This window comes from Dendropsophus ebraccatus, chromosome 7 (assembly GCF_027789765.1).
Source record: "Dendropsophus ebraccatus isolate aDenEbr1 chromosome 7, aDenEbr1.pat, whole genome shotgun sequence".
In the NCBI taxonomy this organism is placed as follows: Eukaryota; Metazoa; Chordata; class Amphibia; order Anura; family Hylidae; genus Dendropsophus; species Dendropsophus ebraccatus.
The window spans coordinates 97,865,363-97,887,982 of NC_091460.1; the positions used below are offsets into that span (position 1 = coordinate 97,865,363).

A 22,620-nucleotide genomic window follows, 5' to 3' on the forward strand; every position below is an offset into this window, starting at 1 on the left:
AATTTGGCAAAGCTATTCCCTCGGCCCTATATGTTATATACTGCCCTGTATGTTATGTACTGGCTATATTTTATATATAGCCCCCTATTCTTTTTTTATTGGTGCCTGCACCCTGTATAGTACAGCAGCCCCCTTATATTGAGGACCTGGGCAGCACACCACACATTAGAAATGACACAGGCAGCCCCTTCTCAGCAGACAAGCTTAGATACATTAGAGATGACATCCATAGTAGGATCAAACAGAATCTCAGCAGACTGTATAACGCCAGGCAGATTTAGATACAGCAGCTAAGCATTCCAGAAATAAAATGTAATTAAAAGTAATCAAAATGTAACAAATATACAAACATATATACAAAGATGGTACCAGTCAAAACTATAGATCATGGCGCAAAAAAATTACCCTCACACAGCCCTACAGGCCGAAAAATAAGAAAGCTATGGGAATCAGAGCACAGCAATTGTTGTAAAAGTTGTAAAATAAAAAGAACAGAAATTGTATCACTGTAATAGGAGCTGAATAATATAGAAAACATGTCAGATGTATCACACAGTGAACAGTGTAAAATTATAGCTGCTGTTTAGGGGGGGTTGAGATTTATCAAACATGGTGTAAAGCGACACTGGCTTGGTTGACCCTAGGAACCAATCAGATTCCACCTTTTATTTTCCAAAGAGTCTGTGAGGAATGAAAGGTGGAATCTGATTGGTTGCTAAGGGCGACTAAGCCAGCTTCACTTTACACCATGTTTGATAAATCTCCCCCCAAATTTTTTTTTTTTTTTTTTTTTTTTAAATAAGTTATTAGGTATTGAAATGGTATCGAGTATTGAAATAAAAAAGTTGGTATTGGTATCGAACTCAAAATTCTGCTATCGTGACATCACTACTCTCTACAGTGGTCCACTCTGGGCCCTGGCCCCCTGCCAGGTCCCCTACCTAAGTCAGGCTTTGCTAGAACCTCGTATGGGTAGGATACAAGACAACACACAGTTTTTTTCTCAGTGACACTACACAACACTATGCAGTGTTAAACCCCTTTTAAAAGAGGACAAGTGAGAGACAACCTCAACCCACGCCGTTGACTAGGAGAGTCACAGAACAGGACAGTATCCACAATAGCCACAGAAGCTAGGAACTGATCCAGATAGAGTAAAGTTGTCAGCGGGAAATCCTCAGCATTCCGCTCATCCTAGGTAACAAGGTCTGGGGCCTGTGTTACCCTCTAGGACGGTTTGGCCAAATCTAGTGGGCATCAGGTGGTGTGAAGACTTACAAAAGGTCAATACAGGGCACAGGTGTTCTTCTTCTTCCAAATATTATTCTACCTCATCCTCCAACATCCCTGCACAGAGTTCAGTACTACTTGGGTTGAGACTTTCACATCCTCCTCTCTGCTACTCTGCTTCTCTGTATCACTCAACACGCTACTTAGTCAGCACAACTGTATTCAACACTATATTCCTGTTCCAGATTTGGTTGTTGTATTGCCAAGTATTTGTCTACAAGTGTGATCAAGTGTACTATCAAGAGAAACGTCATAACCTTGTAACTTGTTGCAAGCACATACTCTTCAGTAAAAACAGCCTTATTTATGATAAAGGAATTATGTGATCTTTTGCCTTACACCGTCACAGTATACAACACAACTTTGGGACACTTCCCCTTTCTGTGCAGTTCTGATAGTCCTGGAGGGTCACTACACCGCTCTGGCCATTCATGATCACACTTTCCCAAAAGACCACGTAGCAGCCCAGCAGGACACTGACCACAGGGGAAAAAGGTACAATCGGCCTTGTAAAATAAAAGCAGGCGTGCCATCACACCTTTGTGCCCCATTGGAACTGGCATCACAAAGTAACACCTCAAGGTCCGGCTGTATCTCGGCCAACCACCACCGGAGTGGAGTCATACTCCACCATCTAGCAAGAGACCGGTCAATCCTCCGATATAACATCATCAGCGAGGGCTCACACCACAATGGGGCTTGGAGTGGTAGGAGCTTGCCCTGAACATTCATACTTGGAGAGGAGGTGTATTGTCGTATGCCCTGAACACCAGCATACACACATTAAAGGTGTTCTTAGTGTTCCTCTGAAGTGTGATGTAGTGTACAATGCAAAAACATGCAGACTCCAGGTCCAGTAGTGCAAATGCCAGGTTTGCACAACTGGCAGAGCTAGCTCCTAGGCCTATGCCTAAAAGCAATGGGGTACGTAGGCTTGTAGAAACTTTTCCAACCGCTTTGAGACAGTCCTTGTGTAACTGGAAGGACTTGAGATACTTGAGATGACTTGAACGATAATCCCAAAAGCATGAACAGGTGTAATCCCCTTGCCTTCCCCCTTCTTTACTTTATAAGAAATCATTTAGGATATAGTCTTTTAGCACTGACAGGCCACACTTTGTCCACAGGACTACTCCTTCGAATGGACTCCTTCAGGAAATCTGTTCTGTGTTAGTCTGCTCAGGCACTATTGTGGAACTAAACAAAACTGAAAATAAGCCTTACCTGGCCTTTTCAACTAGTCATATAAGTAAGCTCTGGAACTTATTTCCTATTGATGGAGCAGGCTGTATGTTAACTCTACACCTGATAGGGCAGAACTGGAGGGAGAGTTTTTACAGACCTGTGACAAGCCCAGAGGTTTAGGGAGGCGGCTGTACAAATGTTGCATGTATACTTAACCAGGCTAAGCCCAGAGGTTTAGGGAGGCGGCTGTACAAATGTTACATGTATACTTAACCGAGTTGGAGTGGGCCCCCTGCTCCTAGGGGGGCCAGGTGCCGCACCTCCCTTTTTAACTGGAAGCGATCGCAACAATCGCTTTCAGTTAAATGTAAGCAGTGTTCTGATTGACAGGGCGGGAAGCCGTAGGCAAAATAAGAGGGCTATATACAGTATACAGGGGGAGGACAACATAAGGGGGGCTGTTTACAGGGGGAGGACAACATAAGGGGGGCTGTATACAGGGGGAGGACAACATAAGGGGGGCTGTATAAAGGGAAGAACAACATAAGGGGCTGTATACAGGGAAGGACAACATAAGGGGGCTATATACAGGGGAAGCACAACATAAGGGGCTATATACAGGGAAGGACAACATAAGGGGCTATATACAGGGGAAGGAAAACATAAGGGGGGCTATATATGGGGCAAGGACAACATAAGGGGGCTATATGGGGGAATAGACAACATAAGGGGCTATATGAGGGATAGGGATGGACAACATAAGGGGGCTATCTATATGGGGGGATGGATAACACAAGCGGGCCAGTTATAAGGGGGACAACACAGGGAGCCATCTATAAGGGACACTGGATGGGGGCAATTTATAAGGAGGACAACACTGAGGAGGGATCTATAAAGGGCACTACACAGAGGGGGACAACAATGGGGGGCATCTATAAGGGTAACTATACTGGGTGCGGTGTGTATACAATAGGGCATGCACAGAGGGGTCATCTATAAGGGGACTACACAGGGGGGGCCATATACTATAGGGCAGGAATAGGGAACCTTGGCTCTCTAGCTGTTGCAAAACTACAGCTTTAGCTGTGGCTGTCCAGGCATGATGGGAGTTGTAGTTTTGCAACAGCTGGAGAGCCGAGGTTCCCTACCCCTGATATAGGGAATGCACAGAGGTTGTCATCTACTGTAAGGGGATTACACAGAGGGGGATCTCTACTATAGTAGAAGCACACAGGGCCATCTATATGGAGGACTGAACAAGGGGCCATCTACAAGGTGTCTACACATTATATATATATATATATATACACACACACTACAAATAGTCAGGGCTATGGAGAAGTTCTCATAACGGCCCAGGGCAGATGGAGAAGAAGATGAAAAGGGAAGATCTCTGATCAGAGAAGATGTCTCCTGTGAGTCGCTAAATCTATGTGCACTGTAATGTATATGGTGTACAGCTGGGGCTACCTCTATATGACTGTATGAGGGGATATTGATCTTTGTTCAGAGAATTCAGTAGTAGCGGTGGTGTTGGTCAGTATGTGTGGGTATTATTTGTTACTTGTAATCTGGTGCGGTGTTCATTGGTCTTAGTATACCAGATTTGGTCAGTAACAATATGGTGGTGATGGTTGTGGTGTGGCGGTAATATCTCCCCCTTGTATACTGGTAATATTGGTCATAGTATACAGGATTTGGTCAGTAACAGCATAGCAGTAATATGTATGGTGATACTGTTTCCCTCCTGTATACTGGTTTATTGGTAATATCGGTCTTGATAGACAGGATTTGGTCAGTTACTATATAGCGGTAATATGTGTGGGGATATTTGCTCTTTGTATACTGGTGATATTGGTAGCTGTATGACTTGTATCTAAGTATACAGTGTTATCATGCAAAGGAAATTGTCTTATAGCCCAATTACACCGGCCAATAATTGGTAACAAGTGCTCCTAGGAAGTATATTCAGCCGATGATCGGCCCATGTAAAAGTGCCAGAGATCTGCTGACATGCAAGCAAATGCCCCATAGTCGACTGATTTGATCTTTTGTGCGGCTAAGATCATTGCTGTCGGCTGCACATCACCTGCCCTGCTGATTAGCAATCATTTGCAGCCCTATGCTGCCCCATATCACACCGTGTTAATGGACCCTTATTAATGTTACCATAGATAAGTATGGTGGCAGAAGGGTGGGCCCCAAGAATGATTTCCCCTGGTGGGCCCAAGGCACTCCAGTCCGACACTGTACTTAACCCTTTGTAATATACTTGCTTGTGCTTCTGTGCTTGCTATAGGAGAAAAAAGTTAGTGACACTTAGTGTTGATAATACAGTAAGCACCTTTTATCCACAGAATACCCTGCAATACATTACATAATACTGAATTAATATTGCCACATCATGACCACTACAATAATAATACCATTATTATTATTATTACATTACATAATACTGAATTAATATTGCCACATCCTGACCACTACCACTATAGACCATATAACAAAATACAGTTACATCCAGCGACTCACAGTGGACATCTTCTCTGATCAGAGTTGTTTACTTTTCCTTTTTCTCTCCATCCATCCTGGGCCATCTTGAAGTGTTCTCCTGGCCATGAATTCATCTCAGAGAAACATTTTAGGCTCCTTGCTTCAGCACATATAATAGTTAGGTCCCCTGTGCCCCTATATAGTAGTTAGGCCCTCATTGCCCCAATATAGTTTTAAGGCCCCCCTGTGCCACCAAATAAAAGTTCAGTATGCTCTTTAGCCCTATATAATAGTAAGGCCCTTTTATAGTACAGTAGTACTGTACTGTAGATGATATCAACCCTACAACCCTACCATACCACCCTGTGCATCCTCCCCATATGGTATTAGCTCTTCCGTGCAACCCCTATACAGCATCCCCCCCTTTCCCCATATAATATCAGCCCCCCTCCTCTGCAGGCCTCATATAGTTTGTTACTAAGCATGCAGCCCCCATATAGTATCAGATCCTCCCTGCAGCCCCATATAGTAACAGTTCCCACATTCCCTCTGAAGCCCCCATATAGTATGCATTTTCCTCCTGTAGTCTTCTGAAGGCTCCTGTCTCCTCCAGTGACCTGTCCCCACTCTTTCTTTCTCCTAAGATGTGCAATATCATCAGCACTTCACACTGGAGCAGTGACACAGAGTGGCCTCTTGTGACTGCAGGCATTATACTGCCTGCGGTCACAAGAGTTATTGTTAGCCAATGGCTTTGATTGATAGGGTGATGCGCCTTGTGCAGTCACACACCCCAAAGGCTGGCCCTGCCAACTGAGACCCTCTCCTGGGAGTCGCCTAAACTCAGTTTTCTAATTTCTGACCATAAGATATAGATATATAGAGATATTTTTTTATTTAATTTTTTTTTTCTTGAATTAAAAAAAATCTCATATTACAAGAGAGACAACTTTACAAAGATACAGCATGACGCAATTACATTCCCTCAGTTTATTTTATAATCCTTATGCAGAATCTAAGGGCCATATTACAAGTGACAATTATTGTTCGAAAAATCGTTAGATCGTTCCGATTTAAATGGTAATTATTTCGTGTAATAACAGGCAACAAATTAACAACCAACGTGAAATCGATAATTTGATAGAATCTGGACCGATTTTCAACGTTGATCGTTCACAAGTCGTTCGAACATCGCTGCGGGACCCTTGAGCTCTTCTCACGGTAGTCCTGAGTGGCAACTGTCAGTACCGCCACCCACAGAAGGGGGAAAATAACCCAAGGTATTGAAATGCTGTGTGTATAGGTGCTGGTGCGAATGGAAGATAACAGAGTCCCGGTAGTACAAAAACAGAACAGCTTTACTGTCAGATGTTTCAATAGAACAGTGCACGTTTTACAAGAAGATACATCTTTACACACTGGAGTGCTTGACTTTTGTACTGGAGGAGATGCTTGAGGGTAGCAAGAGAGAGGGGTAGTTGTAGTGATGCTTGTAGAGTAGAGGAAAGGAGTTGGCCAGAGGAGACCAAACCCAGTGTAGCAAAGTACTCTGCCGAAACCTGGATATAGCTTCAATAGTGAAGTGTTACTTGTACTTGTATATAGACTTTGGTCTGATCAGACTGTGAGAATAAAGGGCCTTGTGTAAGTTCCTTCAGCTGGGGATTTGAAAAGACATACCTCCTGCTTCATGCAGTGTTTTCTTCCTGTTTCCTGTTTACAGGGTTTTGAGAAGAGAACAGTCCCTTAGCAATGGCCCTGGAGTTCCTGGCATGGGCTAGGGTGTTCCTTGGTGGCTGATCTCCCTCACTGTTGTTTAGCACTGCATAATAGAACTAGCTGCTTGCTTACAAAAATGTTTGTCTTTAGCCGCATCTAAGTTTGGTTCCTGTATGGGGTCCTGGCATCAGCCAGGTCCTGGCTTAACTACAGCAGGAACTGTTGTCCTTTGTGTCCTAGCCCTAGCCCCTAAACATCCCTGGACATACCGGTACGCCCTGGGTCACTGTCCCCAGATGACCCTGGCCGTACCAGTACGTCCTGGACTATGAAGCGCGCTCTGGAGCGGAGCACGCTTCATAGGAGGTGGGGGCCGGCTGCAGTGAGCAGCCCTGCCCTCTCTGTTAATGACAGGCTGCAGAAATCTCGCTGCAGTGTGTAATTAACCCCTAAAATGCTGCAGCGAGACTGCAGCGTTTAAGTGTAAGTGACAGGGGCAGTCCCCTGTCACTTACTGATCGGGACCCCCGTAGTGTGACTGCAGGGGTCCCGATAGTTTTTAACGTGCCTATCACACTGATCAATGCTATGCCTATGGCATAGCAATGATTAGAGTGTATAATCTAATAAATATATGTAAAAGTCCCCCAAGAGGACTTAAAATGTGTAAAAAAAAAAAAAGGAAAAATGTCTTTATAAATACCCCAAAGCCCCTCCCCCAATAAAAGTTTAAATCACCCCCTTTCGCATTATATAAATAAAACATATAAAAATACATAAAAAACCCCACATAATATACCGTAGCGTGCCATCACGAACGGCGTAGACGAAAAGAGGGAAAAAGTGCCAGGATTACCAATTTTTTTGTTACATTAGATATAAAGAAAATTAATAAAAAGTTATCAAAACGTCCAATCTTCACAAATATTGTGTTAATAAAAACTAGAGATCATGGCGGAAAAAATTACACTCCATACAGCCCTGTAGGTGAAAAAATAAAACCGTTATAGGTGTCACAATAAGCCCATTTTATGAATAACCGCAAAAAAAGTTTGTTTTTTTTTAAATATATATATATAACATTAGAAAATATGTGTAAACCTGCATGTGGTTGTGTTCGGACTGACCTATAGAATAATGGTATCATGTCACTTTTAACATATAGTGCATTACGTAGAAACAGGAACCCCCCCCCAAAAAAAGTTACCGTATTGCATTTTTTTTTACGATTTCACCAATTTATATCTTTATAAATAATATTTTGGGGTTCCATCATACATGTTATGGTAAAATGAAAGACACCATTACAAAGTACAACTACTCCTGTAAAAAACAAGCCCTCACATGGCTTGTAGATAGAAAAATGAAAGTGCTAGATCTCTTAGAAGGGTAGGAGGAAAAATCGAAAACACAAAAATGAAAATTTGTTCGGTCCACTGGGTCATTTTGGGCCTGGCCCTCAAGGGGCTAGAACTAAACTGCACTTCCTCCACCAATGAAACTTCTCCTACAGGGGCCTCTGTATGTCTGCCTGTGAGTGGTGGGCATGAGTTTGTGCAGGAGAAAGAAAAGAGGTTAGAAGTGAAGAGCACCTCCTGTTGGTCAGTAACAAACACATGGCACAACAAAAACATTAACCCAATACTGACTTCAGCTGTGCATATAAATAAGAGCATAGAAAATACTGACAGCTCGTGGTGAAACTGTAAATACCTCATCACCACTTAACCTGATGTCAAAACTTGGTAACAGGTGAATAAAACACTAACAGTGGGACACCACAGTTCCGCCACAGAGGTGTAGTGCTTGCTGGGATGTCTAATACCCTCTTTTTTTTCTTGCAGACCTTCCCCCATAACTTAACTGTCTCCCATTCCCTGTATTGACTCCATCTATAGGAATCTAAGAATTCAAATAGCATGCTATATCTAAGCCCTTCTATCCTAAAGATCACATAACGCCAGATATCACAGTTATCGCTCTTCCTGATCTGTAACAATTTGTACATATAAAAGTAAAATCTTTATTCAGGTAAGGGCATAGCACCCATATCTGCAGGTAATGTAAAAAAAACGGAAACCCCACCATCCTGGACCAATCCTCTATATCCACTAATCTCCCAGAAATGTAAAGATAATTCACTTTAAGAGATTTTATCTCAGCCGTCAGTTCCTTTATCCGTGTCTGGATGTGGAACTACATTCTCCATATTCTGTACATAGTCTCTAATTTTGTTGAGATTGTCCCGTATCAATGATACATCAGTCCATGCATTTGTTATTTCATCTCTGCCTTGCCAGAGTTACACCTCTGCACCTCAGACAATATTTTACTTAATATCAGATCATCCCCCTCCTCTGACTGCTCCTCAGTTATAGGTGGGGCTCCCTCTTGCTCTAGTACAGAAATTGGGACTCTTTACCCTGTGACATATTAAAGGGATATTCCCCACCCAAAATTTTTTTTCCCATTAATACATTGCCCACCCCTCGCTTTCCATCTTTCCAATATCAATTTATTATGGATTCTGCACAGTTTTGCTGTTATCTAGATGCATTCACCCCCACCAAATGCAAAGAATCATCAAATCTCAGTCCAACCCGTCACCACTCCCTGCTCCTGGCCCCCACCCTCCCTGTCAGGATCACGTGTGCTCTGTCTCTTTAATGGGCTGGGTTAGTGCTTCTAACCCAGCCCCTAGGTCACCTGTGGCCCCCACACTGTGCCCCCCACACTCACCCAGGGCACCCCCTCACCCCCCACGACTTACCCACGTCACCACCACCCCCACGACTCGCCCATGGAACACCACCCCCCGCAACTCACCCACACCGCCCCTCCACCGCGACTCACCCCTCCCCCGTGGCACACTCCCCACTCACCCCCGCGACTCACTCGCGGCACAACTAAACACCCCCCGTGATGCATCTGTGCCAGCCCACCCCACGGGGACTCAACCCCAACTCCCCCCTGGCGGCCCCCTTCTGCTGACCCACCTCTAAAAAAAATACCTGCCTCAACTCTGCTATGTCACTGCCTCAACTCTGCTATGTCACAAGATCACACTGCCTCAACTCTGCTATGTCACAAGATCACACTGCCTCAACTCTGCTGTGTCACTGCCTCAACTCTATATCACTGCCTTAACTCTGCTTTATTCCTGCCTCAACTCTGCTGTCACGCCTCAACTCTGCTATGTCACTACCTCAACTTTGCTGTCACTACCTGAACTTTGCTGTCACTACCTCAACTCTGCTGTGTCACTACCTCAACTCTGCTGTGTCACTACCTCAACTCTGCTGTGTCACTACCTCAACTCTGCTGTGTCACTACCTCAACTCTGCTGTGTCACTACCTCAACTCTGCTGTGTCACTACCTCAACTCTGCTGTGTCACTACCTCAACTCTGCTGTGTCACTACCTCAACTCTGCTGTGTCACTACCTCAACTCTGCTATGTCATTACCTCAACTCAAATCTGCTATGTCACAACCTCACCTCAACTCTGTAATGCCACTACTTCAACTAAACTCTGCTATGCCACTACCTCAACTCTGCTATATCACTACCTCAACTCAACTGTTATGTCACTACCTCAACTCTGCTATGTCACGACCTCACCTTAACTGTGCTATATCTTGTAGCTATCAGCTCTGCTACTTCATGCACCAATCAGGCATAAGCATTGCATGATGGGTAATGTAGTTTTCTGTCCGGCACCATGTTGGATATAGATTTGGCTTTAAAAAACAACAACTTGTAACTATGAAACCGAAGCAGCTAGAAAGACTGGAGACAGCTCAAAAAACTCAGGGGGACTTGGTGATTAAAACCAGCTAGGTTTGGGAGGATTTTATTTTTTTAGCTCTTGGGGGAATACCCCTTTAAGGGCTGAAACATTTTTCTGCGTGCAAGACTTAGCATGAATTGAAGGTGATTTGAGGTATTTCTCCATTTTCTCTGTTTGAGCTGGTTCTTGATTCCCTCCAGACTTCCGGGATTAGGTCACAAAACTCAGAGAGGGTTGCTAATGTCTCCCATCTATTTGAATTCTCTAAAAGTAAAGAGGTATATTAAGGAAAGTTTATCATTACTGAGGCCCCCTTCACACGTTCGGAAAAACCATCCGGATTTCCGGACCCATACACTTTAATTGGTCACGGACACCGGATTTTTCCGGAAGAGTGTCCGTTCCGGAAAATAGGTCCGGAAAAAACAGCACATGTCCTATTTTTGTCCGGAATTCCGGCCCGGACGCCCCCACAGAAGTCTATGGGAGCGCCGGAATCACGGGCACTTTCCTGATGTACATCAGGAAAGTGCCCGTGATTCCGCATTAGCTGCGCACCCCCCACCACCTGCATAACTCACCGGCCTCCCTGGTGTTCACCTGCTGCCGCCGTCCACGTCTGCTCCCCCGGCTTCCTGGTGCCGCGCCCGGACCCCTCACCCAGCAACCCCCCCCCGACCTCAGATTAGCGGCCCGCACCCGGACCTCTCACCCAGCGGCCCCCCCCCCGCCCCCCCAGACCTTAGATTACCGCCACCCGCCCGGACCCCGGACTGTATCCTCACCCCCGGTTCCAGATCAGAAGACCAGGAACCAGGACAGGTGAGATCAAACCGCCCCCCCCCCCTCCCCCGAAGTAAAGCTTCCACCATGTCCTGCTGACAGGTCATGATGGGAGTTGTACTTCTGCAGCCTGTGGCTATCCAGGTTGCAGAAGCACAACTCCCATCATGACCTGTCAGCAGGACATGGTGGGAGTTTTACTTCTGCAAGCTGTGACCATCCAGTTTGCAGAACGACATCTCCCTTTTTTTTCTCATCAGGAAATCCTGAAGGTTTTTCCTGATGGTAAAAACGGATTACTGTCAGGAAATCCTGATACTTTCCTGATGGCTTTTGAGGCCTCCTGATCAGGATTTCCTGACAGTAAAAACTGACACTGACGTGTGAATGGGGCCTGATTCAGTACATTCTTTCAGATCATACCCCACTACTATGCCCTGATCACCTCTACCTTACAACAAAGTTTAGTGCATAAAAAGCCATCTAACTGTAATTATGTCCACCAAGATTGGCAGCCCCCACATAGTCCCATGACTTTAGTCTATTTACTCCTATTCCAGTACCATTAACCCTTAACTCTCTTCCTGGTCTGGTTCACCCGGGGATTCCCAGGGGCATGGCCGTCTCCATATATAACATTACCGCATTCTACCTGTGCTATGGCCATCTGAGCAACAGGTCTTTCAGCGTTGCATTTGCAGAGTTTGGCTGAATACAGTGTCCCCTGTGGCCCTGTCGGCTCAGTTTTTCCTGGCAGGATTGCAGGTCTGGTTTCCCGTGGTACGCTGGCAGCGAGCCTGCAGCGCACGCTGCCGGCACTTATTCTCACAGGTGGAGGGATCTCCCCCCCCCCCGAGTCAAGGGCCCCAACTCTGCCTCGAGCTGACCTCCTCCCGCCAGGCTGGGTATGCCCGTATCACTGCAGGGTTCCCACCAACACTCCCCTCCAATGCCGTCCCATGATAACACCCATCACACTGCACTGTCCCGGTCAGCTCCAGTGAGGCCCCCCAGCAAGCAGGACCCAGTATGCGCTATACCACCTCACCAAAGCTGGGGGGACAAAGAAAACCATGTGGGACGTGAGAGCAGTTGTTCGGTCATCAAATCTATCAGGTCCTACCGGGCTCTCAGAGGGGGAGAGAGACCGCGCCCAGCGGCTACCACCGCTATGTGGCCACGCACATATATAAATATATTTAGTGGACAGTATGGTAGTGAATATTATACGTTTGCCAGTATATGGTTCCAAAATATTATGTGAAAGGTTCTTTAATGAGTTGAAAAAAAGTAATAAATAAAATAAATTAGTATTTTTTAAAAATGTATGCAACACTTTTTTTTTTAACTAAATACATTTTATAAAAAAAAAAATAGAAAACACACATGCTAAACAGTCACCTCCACATATTTGGCGTCCTTATAACTTTCAGGTACAACATGTAAATAAATAATGGGCATTGGGCTTAAAAGGGAACAGGCAGGGACATAGATATGGGGGTCGCAATGGTAACACAGACCCAGTGATACAGCTAGCAACTTGCTGGTTATTTATACCAGGAAAAACCCAGACCATAGCTATTTCAACAATCAATATATTATTTTATTATACTTCACATAAAATATAAATACATTAAAAACAAGAGAAAAAAGCACTCCAGCAATATACAATACAACCTGTGCTAGGGGTATATATAGATATATTATAGATAGATATAAGTGCATACATTACATATTCGTGCATAGAAGGATGTTTACATTAAAATTCATATATTAAACACCTATGTAGTATTTCCTTGCTATTAATTTATATCAGATGATCAGTAATAAGGACTCCCCGGTAAGGAAGTCGTTTTCTTTTGTAGTGGAAAAGCTGTTTTCATAGCTCCCTCCTCACTTCAGAAGAAGCAGGATTTCTGTGTCCATTATGCTTTATGGAGAGGGGAGTGGTCTAGAGGAGTGATAGAACACTGAGGAGTCCTGCACAGCACAACACCCTGCAATCTTCTCTCAGCAAGTTACTAGAATAGATAAGCACTGACCTTTCTGACCTCTGAATCCAATGTTTTAGGTGCCCAGACAGTCTACAAACAGCTGACCTTCATGTCTCTTCTTCCTGCTCACTCATCTCCCTCGGCCCTCCCCCCTCCTTAGGATATAATGGACACAGTTGAACCAGTCTTCCCTAGCTTCTCTGTAATGAAGACGGATTTGCCTCATAATGAACAGATAAGAAGTCATGGGGGGGGGATTCTGGAAAATAGGTTTTATTAGGCCAAAAAGCCTCTTTCTGTACTCAAAAAGCTATTATGAAGTTTCTTAAAATCACTTATACTTCTGATTTCTGGGGGAAGGGGGGAGAGACAGTTACACTTTAACCCCTTAGGGTCAAAGCCAATCTTCGTTTTTGCACTTTTGCTTTTTCCAGACTTTATTTTCCCATAAAATATGCTGCAAAACCAGAAAAAAATAATTTGCTCTGTAAAATTGAAAAAAAAAGGAATTTGTTTTAATTTAAGGGAGTTTCGTGATTACGCCATTCGCCCTATGGTAAAACTGACATGTTATCTATGTTTCTTACATCAGTATGATTACAATAATATGTAACTTTTGTGACTTTTATTTTATCTGACTGCTTTTAAAAAATTAAAACCTTTTTTTTAAAAAAAACTAAATGTGTTTAAAATCACTTTATTCCCATGCTTTTATTTTTTGGTCTATAAGGCTTTGTCATTTTTTGCGCCATGATCTGTGTAAAAAAGAAACTGGTGTGAACTGTTTACAGCAACCAATCACAGCAACCAATGTTCATTTTACCAGTTTCTCTTTTATTCAAAGCCTATTTCTTTGTTTTCTGTCTTCTGGTTTTAGCAGCCTGTTTTCTATCTTAATCCTGTATTTGTTTCTTTCTCTTTCTTATGATAAGTAAATGCTTGGTAAATATTCGGCAGAGCTCAATATTTCTAGTAGATGTCTTTCTCTGGTAAGCCAACGTCCACTGTCACCTTGGTATACAGTCTATGTTTAGTTATACTGATAACTGTGTAGTTCAGTGAACTCAGCCCATCAATATGCATTCGTTCTGATGCTTTTTTTATCAAAGGGACACTGTAAACATAAAAAAAAAAAAAAGTTAAATGAAACACATAATAGACAACTGAGAGATATGCTAAAAGCAAAACATCTACCTGAATCATGTTTTTTTTTAAATCAACCAGAATCAGAAAGTTATACAGATTTGTAATTTGAAGGTGAAAATCTATTTTTTTATATGTTATTAAAATTAGACAAATTCCTAATCTATATCATAAAAATGAAAGTCTGTCTGTCTGTCCCATATAGACTTCCAAACGCCTGAACCGTTTGACCCCAAATTTAGCACACAGATACATTGGGTGCCCGTGAAGGTTAGAGCAAAGGTCCCGTCCCCGCTAGATGTACAGGAGAGAAGGGGGATGCGGAAGAACGCCCTATAGAAATGAATGGAAAAATCTCCACACTGCACACACAGGTGACATAATTAGCTGCAGCTCTTCCCAGCAGTAAATGGGAGCCTTAGCAACCAATAGGATCACTACTTTCATTTTCACAGGGAGCTATGGTTGCTAGGGAGGCTGCCTCACAGCATCCACAGAAATAACTGTTAGTCCCCCTACTCCAACTACAGGTAACTACAGGTATACAGGGCAGTATTATCAGCTGTTGCTGCCCTAAGCGCTAAACCTGAGGACGCCCCATCTCACTCACCAATTAGCATCCCGATAGATTGGTAGGTAATAGCTCCAGAGGTCACATTTAACACCACCATATCAGACCTGACAAATACCGCCATACCAGACCTGACCAATACCGCCACACTGTGACTGGATAACACCGCCATACCAGACCTGACCAATACTGCCACACTGTGACTGGATAACACTGCCATACCAAACCTGACCAATACTGCCATACTGTGACTGGATAACACTGCCATACCAGACTTGACCAATACCACCACACTGTGACTGGATAACACCGCCATACCAGACCTGACCAATACCGCCATACTGTGACTGGATAACACTGCCATACCAGACCTGACCAATACCACCATACCGTGACTGGATAACACTGCCACACCAGACCTGACCAATACTACCATACCCCCCTTCGAAAAGACACTAGATTTTCTGGCAAGTCTGAACAGGAGGTGGAAGACTAGAAAAAAAAAAAAATTAAAAAGTTGTTTCCTTCCCCCTGCTCCCTGGTGCTGCCCCCATGCAAGGTGCTGCCCTAGTTAGACCACGAGTGCCTAATGGTAAATACGACCCTGCAGGTATACAGGACACTACAGGTATACAGGACCCAGAAACTATACACTACAGGTATACACGACCTCCACCAACTCTATAGTACAGGTATACAGGACCTCCACCGACTATATACTACAGGTATGCAGGACCCCAAACTATACACTACAGGTATAGAGGAATCCAAAACTATACACTACAGGTATACAGGACCTCCACCAACTCTATACTACAGGTATACAGCACCCCCACCAACTCTATACTACAGGTATGCAGGACCCAAAGCTATACACTACAGGTATACAGGAACTCCACCAACTCTATACTACAGGCATACAGCACCCCAAAACTATACACTACAGGTATACAGGACCTCCACCAACTCTATACTACAGGTATACAGGACCCTTAAACTACACACTACAGGTATACAGGAACCCAAAACTATACACTACAGGTATACAGCACCCACACCAACTCTATACTACAGGTATACAGGACCCCAAACTATACACTACAGGTATACAGGACCCCAAAACTATACATTACAGGTATACAGAAACTCCACCAACTATATACTACAGGTATACAGGACCCCCGAACTATATACTTCAGGTATACAAGATCTCCACCAACTCTATACTACAGGTATACAGCACCTCCACCAACTCTATACTACAGGTATACAGGACCTCAAACTATACACTACAGTTATACAGGACCTCCACCAACTCTATACTACAGGTATAAAGAACCTCCACCAACTTTACACTACAGGTATACAGGACCCCCAAACTTTACACTACAGGTATACAGGACCCCCGAACTATATACTACAGGTATACAAGACCCCCACCAACTATACACTACAGGTATCCAGGACCCTCAAACTATAAACTACAGGTATAGAAGACCTCCACCAACTATACATTACAGGTATACAGCACTGCTGCGAGTATGTAGATTAAGCCCCTCGGCGGCCGGAGCGTAACTTACACTGACAGAGACTCCCATCATCCCGCCCGTACAGACAGCTGTTAGATCGTGCAGGCTCCCCTCCAGTGTGTTCAGCACTGTGCTGCTGCTGCCGGGCACAGCTCTCTCCTCACGGCTCTGAACCCTGCACACACCGCTCCAGCTTGCCTCGGTGGGTACAGAGAGAGCCGCGAGGAGAGAGCCGTGCCCGGCAGCAGTAGCACTGCGCTGAACACACTGGAGGGGAGCCTGCACGATCTAACAGCGGTCTGTGCGGGCGGGATGATGGGTGTCTCTGTCAGTGTAAGTTATGCTCCGGACGCTGAGGGGGTTAATCTACATACTCGCAGCAGGATGTCAATCTCGCTGCGAGTATGTAGTGTCATAGAGTTGAATAACACTGGATCCACAGCGGATTTCGCAGCATGAAATCCGCTGCGGATCCTGTAGGCACCCTAACAGTGTACAGTGTATATACAGTGTATACAGCAATAGGCTTACCTGCCGGGTGGTGGTGTTGGGGAATGTATACAGTAAGGGGGTGTTAGGGAATGTATACAGCATGGGGGCTACCTGGGGTGGTGTATACAGCATGGGAGCTACTTGAAGGGAAGAGTGTATACAGCATGGGGGCTACCTGCAGGTGGAGTGTATACAGCATGGGGGCTACATGCAGAGGGGAGTTTGTACAGCATGGGGGATACCTGAAGGTGGGAGTGTATACAGTATGGGGGCTACCTGCAGGGGGGAGGGTAAACAGTATGGGGGCTACCTGCAGGGGGGAGTGTATACAATATGGGGGCAACCTGCAAGAAGGGGGGAGTGTATACAGTATGGGGGCTGCCTGCAAGGGGGGTGTATAGAGTATATAGGCTACCTGTAAGTGGGGGGAGTGTATAGAGTATGGGGGCTACCCGCAGGGGTAGGGGGTGTATACAGTAGGGGGGCTACCTGCGGGGGGGAGTGTATACAATATGGGGGCTACCTTTAGGGAGGGAGTGTATACAGTATAGGAGTACCTGCAAGGTGGGGAGTGTATACAGTACGGGGGCTACCTGCAGGGGGGGGGGGGTGTATGCAGTTTTAGAAACTTTGAAACCTCTTCTGTGTTGTCCTCACCAAGGATGAAAGGTAGTGCCTAAAAGGGCCAGATTATATATGCACTGATTATTATAAGCTGCAGGTTTTCTGCACACACACCTTACTTATGGTCTGCAGTCGGCAGGGGGGGGCAAAATACATACTACAGGTATACAGGGCCCCAGAACTATACACTACAGGTGTATAGGACCGCCACCAACTGTATACTACAGGTATACAGGACCTCTACTAACACTGTCAATGTTGTATATAACCAGGTTCAGCATAACACTACCAATGTTGTAGATAACCAGGCTGTATATAACACTGCCAATGTTGTATATAACCAGTCTGTATATAACACTGCCAATGTTATATATAACCAGGCTGTATATTACACTGACAATGTTGCATACAACCAGGCTGTATAAGACACTGACAATGTTGTATATAACCAGGATCTGTATATAACACTGCCAATGTTGCATATCACCAGGCTCAGCATAACACTACTAATGTTGTATATAAACAGGCTCAGTAAAACACTGTTAATGTTGTATTCCAGGCTGTAAACTGTATAACACTGCCAATGTTGCATATAACCAGGCTGTATATTACACTGAAAATGTTGCATATAACCAGGCTCTGTATATAAAACTGCCAATGTTCTATATAACCAGGCTCTGTATACAGTTTATATACAGAGATACAGTTTGTATCTCAGTTTAGCTATTAGGTATTTAGGATGTTTAAAGTTTTTAGTTTATTTGTAACCTATAATTTACATAAATAGTGCAGAACTGTTAGGTATATAGCATATAAAGGGGTATATAGGGCTCCTGGCGATTTCCCCTTAAACAAAAAAAAACAAGGGCATAGATTGGCCTCCTGGGCGACCTTGGAACAAATCTAATTAACACACTAATGTGTAACTGGATTGAAAACTGGCTTAATAATCGTACCCAGAGAGTGGTGGTCAATGACTCCTACTCCGAATGGTCCCCGGTAATAAGTGGTGTACCCCAAGGGTCAGTACTGGGCCCTCTTCTGTTTAACCTCTTTAAGACCAAGCCTATTTGCACCTAAAAGACCAGGCTCATTTTTCAAAATCTGATCTGTCTCACTTTATGCTCTTATAGCTCAGTGATGCTTTAATGTATGCTAGCGATTCTGAGATTGTTTTTTCGTCACATATGGCACTTTATATTAGTGGCAAAATTTGGTCACTACTTTGTGTGTTTTTTGTGAAAAACATCAAAATATCATGAAAAATTGAAAAAAATAGCATTTTATGAACTTTGAAATTCTCTGCTTCTAAAAAAAGAAAGTCGTATCACATAAATTAGTTACTAAATCACATTACCGATATGTCCTCTTTATTCTGGCTTCATTTCATAAACATATTTTACTTTTTTATGGTGCGTTCACACCTACAGGCAGATGCTGTAGGTGTGAACGCACCCTTAGGGTATAAACCCACACACCGTATATGCAGCAGATATTCAACAAATACGCAGCAGATTTGTTGGTACAGATTTGATGCTGTGTTCAGTTATTTAGATCTAATCTGCTGCGATTTTGCTGCGAGTTTGCTGCGAGTTTGCTGCGTATCGCAGCAGTAAATACGCTGCATATACGGTGTGTGGGTTTATACCCTTAGGGTGTTACGGGGCTTAGAAATTTATCAGCAAATTACCACATTTTCGTGAAAGTTTCCAAAACTGATTTTTTAGGGACCAGTTCTTTTTTTAAGTTGATTTAGGAGGTTTGTATCTTGGAAACCCCCATAAGTGACCCCATTTTGGAAACTAGACACCTTAAAGAATTAATCTAGGGGTATAATGAGCATTTTAACCCTACAGGGGCTGGAGGAAAGTATTCACCATTAGGCCGTAAAAAAATGAAAAATTTAAATTTTCCAATAATATATACGTTTAGATTAAAGTTTCTCATTTTCAAAAGGAACATGAGAAAAAAAGCACCGCAAAATTTGTAACGCAGGTTCTCTTGAGTACTACGGTACCCCATATGTGGGCGTAAACCACTATATGGGCACACAGCGGGGCTCAAAAGGAAGGGAGCGCCAACTAGCTTTTCCATTGCAGATTTTGCTGAAGAAGTTTCCGAGCGCCAGGTGCATTTGCAGAGCCCCTGTAGTGTCAGCAGAGAGAAAAAACCCCATAAGTCACCCCATTTTGGAAAGTACACCCCTCAAAGAATTCATCTTGGGGTAGGATGAGCATTTTGACCCCACAGGTGTTAGAGGAAAGTATTCAAAATTAGACAGTAAAAATGAAAAACTCAAATTTTTCCAATAATATCTTCGTTTAGTTTGAAATTTCTCAATTTCACGAGAAACAAGAGAAAAAAAGTACCCCAAAATTTGTAACGCAGGTTCTCCTGAGTAAAAACGTACCTCATATGTGGGCATAAACCACTGCATGGGCACACAGCAGGGCTCAGAAGGAAAGGAGCGCCAATTAGCTTTTTCAATGCAGATTTTGCTGAAGAAGTTTCCGAGCGCCAGGTGCATTTGCAGAGCCCCTGTAGTGCCAGCGGAGTAAAATCTCGCCATAAGTCACCCCATTTTGGAAAGTGCACCCCTCAAAGAATTCATCTTGGTGTGTGGTGAGCATTTTGACCCCACAGGTATTAGAGGAAAGTATTCAAAAGTAGACAGTAAAAATGAAAAACTCGATTTTTTCCAATAATATGTACCTTCAGTTTGAAATTTCTCAATTTCACGAGGAACAGGAGAGAAAATTCAACCCATAATCTGTAACGCAGGTTCTCTTGAGTAGAACGATACCCCATATGTGGGCATAAACCACTGTATGGGCACACAGCAGGGCTCAGAAGGAAAGGAGCGCCAATTAGCATTTTCTGTGCAGATTTTTCTGAAGAAGTTTCTGAGCACCAGGTGCGTTTGCAGAGCCCCTGTAATGTCTACAGAATAGAACCCCCCCAAAAGTCACCTCATTTCGGAAAGTACACCCCTCAAAGAATTCATCTTGGGGTAGTATGAGCATTTTGGCCCCACAGGTATTAGAGGAAAGTATTCAAAATTGGCCAGTAAAAATTAAAAACTTGAATTTTTCCAATAATATGTTGGTTTAGTTTGAAATTTCTAAATTTCACAAGGAACAGGAGAAAAAAATGTACCCCAAAATCTGTAACGCAGGTTCTCCTGAGTACAACGGTACCCCATATGTGGGCATAAACCACTGTATGGGCACACAGCAGGGCTCAGAAGGGAAGGAGCGCCAATTTGCTGGAGCAAAACCGCAGCTAGTAATAGTTATTAGAATAGCGCAGTTACTAAAATAAAATAAAAAAATTAGATTACAGGTAATGTGGGGTGGTTACGGACAGTCTGGGGTGGTTCCGGGTAATCTGGGGTGGATACGGTCAACATGAGGTGGTCACAGGCAACCTGCTGTGGATACGGCAACCTGGGGTGGTTACAGGCAACCTGGGGTGGTTACAGGCTACCTGGGGTGGTTACAGGCAACCTAGAATGGTTACGAGCAACGTGGGGTGGATACGGACAACCTGCTGTCGTTACAGACAATCTGGTATGGTTACAGGCAACCTGCTGTGGTTAGAGGCAACGTGGGGTGTTTACGGACAATCTGGGGTGGTTACAGGCAACCTGGGGTGGTTACGGGCAACGTGGGGTGAATACGGACAACCTGCTGTGGTTTCAGACAATCTAGGGTGGTTACAGGCAACCTACTGTGGTTACGGGCAACGTGGGGTGGTTACGGACAATCTGGGGTGGCTACGGACAATCTGGGGTGGCTACGGACAATCTGGGGTGGTTACGGACAATCTGGGGTGGTTACAGACAATCTGGGGTGGTTACAGGCAACCTGCTGTGGTTACATATAAACTGAAGTGCTAACAAGTAATCTGAGGTGGGTACCTGTAATCTGGTGTGGTTATGGGCAATCTGGAGGGGGTCACTGGCAATTTGGGGTGGTTAGAGGCAAGGTGCGGTGGTCAGTGGCAAGGTGCGGTGGTCAGAGGCAAGGTGCGGTGGTCAGAGGAAAGGTGCGGTGGTCAGAGGCGACGTGCGGTGGTCAGGCGACGTGCGGTGGTCAGAGGTGACGTGCGGTGGTCAGAGGCAAGGTGCGGTGGTCAGAGGCAAGGTGCGGTGGTCAGAGGCAACCTGCGGTGGTTGCGTGCAATCTGGGGTGTTACATGTAATCTGGCATGATTACGGGCAACCTGGGGTGGTTATGCCCAACCTGCGGTGGTTACGGGCAACCTGGGGGGGTTACAGACAATCTAGAATTGTTACGGATAGACTGAAGTGCTTAAAGGTAATCTGGGGTGGGTACATGTAATTTGGGGTGGTTACAGGCAATCTGGGGTGATTACGGACAATCTGGAGGGGGTCACTGGCAAAGTGCTGTGGTTACGGGCAACGTGCGGTGGTTATGGGCAACGTGCGGTGGTTATGGGTAATCTGGGGGGTTACGTGCAATCTGACGTGATTACGGACAACCTGGGGTGGTTATGGGCAACGTGCGGTGGTTACGGGCAACCTGCGGTGGTTACGGGTAATCTGGGGGGGTTAGGGGTAATTTGGGAGTAAACTGCAATTATTACTATAATAAAAAGTGTTTTTTGTATGTTTGTCACTTTTTGTACTTTATACATTCATTTTCACTGTATTACTATGATTACTGTGATATTTTCTATCACAGTAATCATAGTTCAGTGACAGAGACCAAATTGGTCTCTGTCACTTTAAATTTTCAGAGCTGGCTGGTTGTGGAGCGCATGCGCTCTTCATAACTAGCCAGGACACCGAAGAGGAAGGAGCTCCAGGATCAGGTAATGTATAAGGGGTAGGGGGGGGGGGGGGGGTGACTGGGGGGCGACTTGGGGGGTGGGGGGGGACATCACTTTTTATCCCCTGTCACCAATCATTCATGGTGACAGGGGATAAAAAGTGCCTGGAGCACATGGCACAAGCGATCAGCGGTATATAGTATATACCGCTGAT

General features: G+C 44.5%; 1 protein-coding gene and 1 long non-coding RNA gene across 5 annotated transcripts in view; one reads left to right on the forward strand and one right to left on the reverse strand.

The window, feature by feature from the left end:
- The window catches only part of LOC138797589 (uncharacterized), a 150,683-nt gene that overhangs the window by 54,973 nt on the left and 73,090 nt on the right, over positions 1-22,620 (forward strand). The window lies entirely within an intron of this gene.
- LOC138797587 (beta-1,4-galactosyltransferase 1-like) overlaps positions 1-22,620 on the reverse strand; it is a 260,610-nt gene that overhangs the window by 19,119 nt on the left and 218,871 nt on the right. For 2 of the 4 annotated variants that reach the window (XM_069977941.1, XM_069977938.1), the window contains one exon: positions 12,877-14,367. The exons of 1 other annotated variant lie outside the window; for it this stretch is intronic. In XM_069977941.1, the coding sequence (XP_069834042.1) occupies positions 14,223-14,367 (145 nt within the window). In that variant the 3' untranslated portion in view covers positions 12,877-14,222. Of the gene's footprint in view, positions 1-12,876; positions 14,368-22,620 lie in introns of those variants that run through there. One more of the 4 variants, XM_069977937.1, reaches the window with a different exon arrangement.